This window comes from Camarhynchus parvulus, chromosome Z (assembly GCF_901933205.1).
Source record: "Camarhynchus parvulus chromosome Z, STF_HiC, whole genome shotgun sequence".
NCBI lineage: Eukaryota > Metazoa > Chordata > Aves > Passeriformes > Thraupidae > Camarhynchus > Camarhynchus parvulus.
Genome location: NC_044601.1, coordinates 31,259,078 through 31,268,401, shown reverse-complemented (window position 1 = coordinate 31,268,401; position 9,324 = coordinate 31,259,078). Strand labels below are relative to the sequence as shown.

At 45.4% G+C, this 9,324-nt stretch overlaps 1 protein-coding gene across 1 annotated transcript in view; it reads left to right on the top strand.

Annotated features, from left to right (window-relative positions):
• Positions 1-220: 220 nt before the first annotated feature.
• Positions 221-9,324, top strand: part of PSD3 (pleckstrin and Sec7 domain containing 3) — a 116,105-nt gene continuing 107,001 nt past the window's right edge. Inside the window, exon 1 of the mRNA XM_030968145.1 lies at positions 221-330. Within this exon, the coding sequence (XP_030824005.1) occupies positions 310-330 (21 nt within the window). The 5' untranslated portion in view covers positions 221-309. The remainder of the gene's footprint in view (positions 331-9,324) is intronic.

The following is a 9,324-nucleotide window of genomic DNA, read 5'->3' as shown; positions in this document are numbered from 1 at the left end:
ATCTTTTCAAGGAGCACGTGGCGCACGCGGCTCCCCTCCCCTTCATCGCGCCCACCCCCGCCCCCGTCTCCCCTGCCCTCCCTCGCCGGGCCACCGCCCCGCCCCGCCGGGCCCGGCCCGGCCCCGCCGCCCGGCCCGCGCCGCTCCGCGCCGCTCCGCGCCCACCGCGCCGGGGCCGCCGCGCTGCCCGGCTCCGCTGCGGGCCGGGGGGCACCGCGGCACGGCACGGCACAGCCCGGCTCGGCGCGGCTGGGCTCGGCGCGGCCCGGCGGGAGGGCGGCTGCGATCCGCCGCGGCCGGCGATGGGAGATGGAGGGAGCCGGCGGTGCGGTAAGGGGCGGCGTATGCCTGTGCGGTGCGGGGGTTGCGCTCAGCCGGAGGCACTTTTTCCCATTTACTTTTGCATTTTTTCTTTCCCCCTACCTTTTTTTTTTCTTCTTTCTATTTTCTTTTTGTTACCTTTTCTCTTTTCTTTCTTCCTTCTTCCTTATCTCTTTTCCTCTTTCCTTTTATTGTTTTCCTTTTCCCCTCTTATTTTCTGTTCCTTTTTTTTTTTAAAGTCCTTTTCACAGTGCCTTAAGAGAAAAAATGTCGGAGCCCACTTCTGTGCTCGTAACTGCTAGATCCCGAGAGACACCAGCTGCAGCAGGGAAACTGCACTCAGGGCTGGGACCCCGAGCCTGCACGTCGTGCAGTTCGTTTTGCTTGTGTCTCCAAGTTACTTGTCTGTCTAACACATCAGCACTGTTGCTGCACTGACAAGCTCTCTTAATCTAAGCAAATTCTTGAATTAAACAAGACATTGTCAGAAAAGCGTTTGGCTGAGTAGTAGCATTGCACTTTCAGGGCAAGAGTGGGATTGAAATGATTTCACCAAAAGTGTAAAACTGTAGAATAATAAACTACTCGGACATGCTCCTGTGCAGTTGAGGTGTTATCTTCGTCCTTGCTCCCGGGAACTGGAGCTACACTTCTCAATGGGAACATAAACTTATATTTGAAATGAGTTTGAACTTCACACACAGTCACTGAAGTTGCTAACTCCCATATAGGTGAGTGTTTCTGTGCTATAAACATCAATTATCTGTCTGCCACAGGGTCCAATTAGTATACAGTCAGGCAAAGCTACATGTATATGTTATTGAAGTGCTTTGGGTGTGTAATAGGCAACTGCAAGTACTTTTAGTTTTGTAGCTTCAGTCACACTTTAATTCAGTCTGTGCATAGGGCCATTAACACAGGATGTCAAATGGGGTATTTCTAATGAAACTGGAGGTTGCACACCCAGTGTTTGAAGCAATTGTAATAGACTGCTGAGAGTCATCCAAGCCTTTCTGGTTTAGCTAGTAGAAAGAAGCCTCTTTCTACTCCAAATGCTTTTTCTTCAGCTATATCCTTACTTGATGTGTTTCAGCAGATGTTACCAGTTTAATGCTCAGTGAATCTGTCCTATCTCTGTTGATTTACACAGACAGAGAGTTAGTTTTGGGGCATACTTTTGGTGGGAGAGAAGTGAAGTTAACCATGTAGGAGACCCTGTTCAAATGATCCCATTCAGCTAGAGCCTTGGTTCATTGGGGAGTGTGAGAACATACTTTGTGGTAGTGGTGATGATAAAAAAAAAATCCAGGAAACTTACATGCTGCTGTTTTCAAAACTTGAAACAAGTTTTGAAACAAAAAAGTTAGGACTTCTTAATCCACATAGAAAATTTTTGCATAACTGACCTGTGTGAAAGTGATTCCCTTGAGCTATTCATGCTTAAGTGGATTGTTTGATTTACCATTTCCAATTTTCAATTTTCAGTTTGGTCTCTGTGCCATCAAAGTGAGAAGGGAAAGAGCAGTGAGGATCTTAACAGAGCGTGCTAGTGGCTTTTTTTTCCTAGCAAATCCTTCTTTACTGTTGTCAAGGTGCATAGCTGAAGGACATAGATGTTGTTTAGAGTACTTCCCCTCCCTGCCTCCACACCGACACAGTCCTTTCTATTCCTGCCCATCATACCAGGAAACTCTTGCAATTAATTTTGCAGCTTTGATATAAGACATGGTTTGGGGTTTGATTCTTGTGGGCTGAGAGGCAGGCTCTCTGCAAGAGTGCCGTGGAGCATCTCTGCAGGCACTTGTCTCCATGTGTGTGTTCTGAGACAAGTGCTGGAAGATTCAGCATTTAGACAGCACAAGTTGTACACCACACAAGGCCACCACACAAGCACTAAGTAAGGGTGCTTGGGCCATGGCTGATAAACTGCCTTTGTGCTTGCATAGTAGCTGATTGCTTGAAATCATCCCTGCTTCATGGAGAGACAGGCTAGCAGACCTGAGGGCTGGAGTGATTTTTCTCAGACATGTGTTTCTCTGAGGCTTGTGTTTCTCCTTTGAGAACGTCTGTTTACTTGCAAGGGTCTTGAGAGAGAGCAAGAGACTGGGGTACTGTTGGGTGCTGATTTAAATGTAATTTAGAGGTAGCGCAATGTAGTGGCCACTGAAGGGAGCCCAAGAAAGGGAGGAAGAGGGTAGTGTCTGCAAAGTATTAGGTGGGTATGTCCCCAGGGTCCTGGGGAGCTATACGCCAAGCTGCTCTTCAGCTAAGGCTGGACAAACCTGTGAACTGCTGTCAGAACTCAAAGATTGGGACTGTCAGAGTATCCTGCTCCAGATCAGGTCTGCATTGTGAGTGCTGAGGATCCCTAGGGTGCAGCAGCTGTTAGAGTTGTTTGGTGAGAGTCTTGCTGAGCTCACCCAGCAAAGGTGGGAGTAATGTTCCTGGGCTCAGCAGGGACACATGCTGCCCACTGCCCTTGAAAGGACATTTCCTTACAAATGGTCCCTGATGGAGAGCTGGCTTCTGGTGGAGCAGGGATTTCTCGATCTGCCTCTTCTTGATCTGATTTCTCGATCTGCCACCAAGACCTGCTCTGTGACCTGGGTGGTTCATTGCATCCTAGTGGGTTGTAAAATTGCATGTGGCTTCTTCCCTCTGGAAGTTTGGCTGAGAAGGGGGATGTGTGCTAGGGTGCTTCTCTGGGCAGTCACCATTCAGCAAAGTGGGTCTGCAGATAAACAAATTTAGGTCTTGTGCAATTTCTGTCCTAAACTTTTGAATATCTTCCTAAATGGATTGATGTCCGTCAAACCCTGTGATCACAAAGACTATTTCCAGTCCGTATTTTCCTGCTTGTAGTGATGCGAAATTGGGGGGCGGGGGGGAGTGTGTGTTAGAAGTAATTTTCTTCTGTTAGGTGGAAAAGCTGTTTGAGACCAGCTCAAAGTGGATGTAAGTGTTCCATTCCTCTCAGGAATGGCACTGTTTGAAGTATGCTTCTGCAGTATGTTTCCAGATATTTTCTCAGAGTGCAGCTCCTCCTTGCTCTGAGATGTTTCTTGCTGTTTTGCCAGCTTCTATTTGAGACCACAGACTCCTGTGATGCTAATGCATCCAAACATTTATTCTCTTCATTACAGAGATGAGCTAGGCAGGTTGTGGATGGTGCTTAAAAGCAGGGGTGGGGTGAGAGCAAGCCCTCTGGGTCCAGGCTTGGTTGCTACAGGGTTGAATCAGGAGTCAGAGGAGTTCTGGTATTATCTAGCCCTTGAAGCTTGAATGGCTTCTGAATTGACTGTACTTCCTGGATGCTGTAAGTAAAAAAACCTGTTTGGGCACTGGATCAGGCTGTCCATCGGGGATCAAGCCGTCCATCAGAGTGTGAGCACTGCATTTCTACCTCCGCTGAATACCTCAGCCACCAGTGATGGCTGTGGGAAGTGTATGGTTCCCTTTGCTAACTGCACAGAAGATTTTCAGTGTTGCAACTTCTGGGCTAAGCCAAAGGAAACCAGGCTGGAGCTGGCTTCTGAGGATGGCCTGCCAGGGCAGAAACACAGCTGTCACTGCTATGCTTGTTGAGAACATCACGTCATAGCCACAGCAACTTTCTGCTGCCTGGTGAAAGGACTGTCTTGCACAGGACCAGGAGTTGGACTTGATGATTGTTATGGGTTCCTTCCAACTCAGTATTTTATGATTCTATGACTGAAAGGAGGCTCTTGTCTTGAAACTGTGATGCAGTAGTTCGGGAGCAGTAAGAAAACAACTTAATGGCACAGGTTACATAACACAAGCCTCTCTTTTTGCAGAAGCCATGAATGGGGCTTGCTTTCTCTTCTTGGAATGAAATGACACAGTGGAAGAGGTGGCTTAAAGTGTACTCATTATTTTTTTACAACAGTTTTCAAATGGGAAGTGTCATTTGAGTAATAACTGCATCTCCCAGGCTGAATGAATGCCAAGTGTGATGGCAAGATACACTTAGGCCTGGGATATATCTGCATAACAGTGCTAACAGAAGAATGCTTCCCAGGGAAGCCCTGTTCTCAAGAGGGAACAAATTCTAGTACCAGCAAGTTCTGATTGTTGTCAGCTGTCTTGTCTGTGGACTTGCTGTGACTTAATGAGGAAAAAAGAAGATGTATTAACTTCCTCACCAGTGGGACAGGAGTGCCAGCTGGCCTGTGTTATGCTGCTTGTGGGGGATGTAACATCTTTGATGTCTTCTGCCTTCTTGCCACAGCTGGAACTGCCTGTTGGCTCCTGACCACTTGCGGAGCCATAGCTGCCCAACAATGTTGGCAGTCCTTAAGGTGCACTTTCTCAGCAAGCATTTGGTCTTGCAACAGTATTTTCAGTCCCCCTGTGCCTGCACCTCAGGAGAAATTTGTTGATGTGTTTTCTCACTTCTGCCTTAATTGTGCCAGAGATAAGATGGCTCAGATCAAACTTCAGTCAAATTTCTGTTCCAAAAAACTTCTCTTAAATCTAGGTAAGGCTCAGAAAAAAACTGCTGAGGGGAAAGCTGTAAAATTAATTTAAATATGTGATATGAAATAATCATGCAGAATCAGTAAGCTGGGTCTAAGATGCATACCCCTTTTTTGCATACTCTGTTGCTGTGTTGTAGTTCTGCAGTTTGCGCTTGCCACAGAGAAAATGCAGGTTTTTACACTTTTGCAAATGTTAATTCTTCCAGTGTGGAGAGGTCTCATGGCTGGGTGTGGGGTGCTTTTTTTCTGTTTGTTGGTTTGTTTTTTGGTTTTTTTAACCATCATTGAAATGGAATATTTTAATCACTTAGGGACACTATCTTAAACTATGTTTATAACATTGATTTGAAAAATGAAGATGAGCTCTCCTAATACCCTGTCCCTCCATTCATAAAAGCAGTGTATATTGAGCTAGACATAAAGAATGTACAGCACATGGCAAAGGATGCTGTCTGTAAAGTTTCAAGGGACAGCTGGTGTTGGCTAGGGTTTTGCAAAGAATTTAGTTGCTTAAAGAGAAACAGAACTAACTTCTGGGAGATTCATGAGGCATTTAGGTATATTCAAATTTTAGCTTCCATGGAGGAGAAATCCATGTGCAGCAGACCTGTAGCCTGTCTAAACATTGTCCTGCCATCTGAGGTGCTTGAAGATGACGGAAGCACACTACCTGCTGAAGTGAAGCAGTCTGTCAGTTTGCTAAATATACTGGAACAGATTGAACAAAAACAGTAAATGCAAGATGTCTACTGCATGCATCACAGAATTCTCTGAATATAAGATGCTGTCTTTGCACAGTTTTTCTTAAATCATACCCCACCCTAATGCTCTTTGACATAACTCAGGAATATACTTGCACTGTGGCTTTATAAAAGTTTTGGGTGTTTTTCTTCATCTTTGTGTGTTATGTCTAAGAACACAGTGGTTCAAGCAGTGAGCTAAAGTATTCTTCTCAGAGGACTTGTTTTGATTCTTGCACATACCTTAGAAATAATGCGTAGATGTCCAAAGGTCCATACAGCATGCATCAAAAATCACTGGCTTGACAAATAGAAAATGCTGAGTGACCTTTAATGGTAAAGTGTAATCATACAGACTTTGAATTAATATGCTGTTCACAGCCATGCAGTTGCAGCGCAGACAGCGTCAGCCTTTGCATAATAGAAAGTATTTAATTCTGTATAACAGCTGACTGCTTCCTAACAACTTCAACTAAACAACAAAGCAAACATTTCTTTAAGGGGAGAAAAACTCAAGTGCTGGTCTAAAACAAGGTGACCAGACTGGAAACAAATTTCACCTGCATGATACTACTGCTAAGGCATGAATTTGAGGGTTTTTTGTCAATGTTCTCAGGTCTTTCTCTAAGTAGAAAGTCTTTTGCTTCATTTCTGAACTGAGCTTCTCTTTAGACGCTGAACTTCTGTGAAGTCTGCCTTTGTGCAGGGAGAGCAGCTTTGATAGTATCTGCACCCTTTCAGTTTTGCTCTCTCCAGCCTGACTGCTTCCTGTGAGGCTGCTCATAGTAAACAAACCCTGTAGTGCTGGGAGTAATGGCATAGGAAGCCTACAGTGCCCTGGTGCCTTTTGGTGAATCCCTGGAGTAAGCTGTGGAGTGTGTTGTGGTGAGGACTCAGGAGGAGCTGGCTGGGCAGTACCAAGTGTGAGGAATTTCCAGTCCATGGCCATGCCAAAGCCTTGTGAGCAGGTAATAGTGACTCTCTGCACTGGTTTGGATTCAAAGTTGCTTTAGCCCAGGAGCATGTATGTGGTCATGGAGGTCAGCAGATGCCCAGGAAGAGGTCAGCTTAGAGATTCATGAGAAGGATGTATTCTGTATTGTTAGGGATTTTTATCCTTTAAGCTTGTTCACCCTCCTCGTCAGGTACCTCAGTATTTTGGTTTCTGTGAGATTGCTTTGCAAGGTGGTTGGTGGTTTTGAATACAAACTGTACCAGGAACCATGTCCTTTTTGGTGTGGTGCTGACTCCCAATACCTTCTTCTGTTGTCTTCTGGCTGTTGCATTAAAAAAAAAAGGTGCTGAATTACTGATTGTTCTTTGCTGTTTTCAGACCCTTTGTCACTGCAAGCACCTCTGCCATATCTCTACAATTGCCTTGTAGCTGAAAAGTCTTACAAGGCTGACTTCTCCGCTGGAAAACAGCTATTTGCAGTGCTCTTACACAAGCCCCCACCTTCTGGCTTTCTATTCATCTCCCTGCAACTCCTGATAGTTAGCAATTAGTTTAAAACCCAGGCTTAGATTTCTTCTCATTCAAAACCTTGGCTAGCATTAAGTTTTAGCAGCTCCAGCTGAGATTAAGCCATGCAAAGCTCCTGTTCTTTTGAATTTTAATTATTTTACTAATGCTTTAATTCAAGAATTGTGAATGTGTATTAGTGTGGGGAGGTATAAGGAAAACACAGCTATGGTTTATGAGGTCACATGGAATTAAACACTACAACCCTTGCCTACCCAGTGGTCTTACTGTGAGCACCCACATTCTTCCTGTGATGTTGTTGCACCAGGTTTTACCAGTTAGCAAGTTTATTTTAATGCCAGCTTTCTGCATTTAATCCTGTTACTTAGGAAAGTGATTTAAGACAAGCTCAACAGGCATAGTCTTTTCAGAACAACTGGTATGACCTGTCAAAAACAGTGAAGCTTGCTGAGTTCTTGGCCATTCAGGGATGATGTGACAGCAGAGGCAGAGCTCTCACTGCAGGATTCTGTAAAGGCTTGCCCATGACATTTCGACTTGCTGGAGAAGATTTTAAAATCTGTGGGAGCCTTCTGTCCATCATTCCTGCTGAGAGTATAAACTCACTGTATCGGGGTATTTGGTAGGCTGCTGACAGGCAATTGAGTTTTTTGCTGCTAGAGATGTTGGTGAAGCAATGAGAATGGACCAAGCACAGCCTGGGATTAGAAATGGTCCAGGTGTGGCTGTGAAGTTCTCTGTAGTAGACTGTGATTTACAGGCATTCTTCAAGGCATTTTTCTGCTTTCTTGCAATACTGCAGTATTCTCCAGTAGCCTCAATGAAACCTCCAAAAGTCACTCCAGTGTATGGGCTGTTGCCTGCTGACAGGGAGCTGACATCCAGTGGTGATATGGCTGAGGGAAAAGTGGTCTCTTGCTGTCCAGAATTTTGGCTGACTCTTGCTCCCTGAAGACTCTTGCTTGAGCACCCATCCTGTTCTGCTTTTTCTCATGCACTTTTTTCCCAGGTCTTCTGCAAGGAGTGAGTCTGTCTTTACAGCATCTGTCCTCTCAGGGAGTCTGAAAAATTCCAGACTGGAAGTCGCCATTTAATTATCTGCTTCTTTGAATATTCCCCTTATTGGACATTTTCAAAGAAAATATATGACCTTAAGTGTGAATGCTTCAGGAGGCACGGGCTCACACTGATTCTTAGTGCGCAGACTGACCCATTGCTTGTCGGAGCAGCTGTGGACAGTGTTATCCCCTTCCTCTGAGACAAAGCCCAGCTCTCCTGTCAGCTCAGCTGAAAATGGTGGTGAGATAGCAAGAGTTTGATATTCTTCAGTTAAAGCTCTCTGTCATGTAGATATGTGTCTTGGTTTGAGACAAATTAGGAGGAAACTTTCACCCCAAGACAGTATGATAAAAAAGGCCACAAGACAAAACCAGTTGGTCCCAAAAAAAGATCCTAACCAGAACCTCATGAAAGTCAAAAGAGGATGCTTTGGTGCTTTTCTTCTGTGGAGAAAGGAGAAGCATTTTCTTCAGCTTTTTATGACTCACTATACCTATCTAAAAACCACTGGGATTTTTCAAGGGCAGTTTGAGGGGAGCTTACGAGTTGAAATTAAATTCATCCAGAGAGTGACACTGAGCTTCAGGAAAGGCAGCAACCAGCTCTCATCGGGAGTTAAAGACACCTCTCAAGGGTGAATTGTGGGAATAGTTTCTCCTTGCAGATACTGACCTGCTGCTGCATTCACGCATCCAGACAGCAGAGCAGAGGCAGTGTATGTGCTTCTTGCTGGGCTGACTTATCTGTCCTTATCAGCAGCTCCTGCTGGAGAAGCAGGAACCCTGTGGTCTTAGCATGCTGCCGCTGTTCAGTTCAGTGCTGAGACACAGATTCAGCAGCTTCATTCCTGTGCTGGCTTGAAACCACCACAGGCACAGGCCTTATCCTTAAGAATCTCTCTGCTCCCTAAGCATGAAACAGAAAGCCAGCAAGGTGGGACTTCTGCTGACCCATGCAATGCCTTGTGTGAGGTCAATAGAAACTGGTCCAGTGTGTTGGCAGGAGGTCTGAGGGGTGAGGACTGCCAAGTGCAAACTAATGCAGCCTCATAAATGTTATCTAAAATTCACTGAGAGGCAAATGCAGCCTTCCTAACTCCTGACCAAGAGTTATGACCTAGAGAAGTAGGCTTGATCAAACATGTTCAAACAGGCAGAAAGCACTGCAAGAGTAATGCACCAATGGGTAGGAGCTTGCTGCCTCTCTGCCCAGAGCATCACTG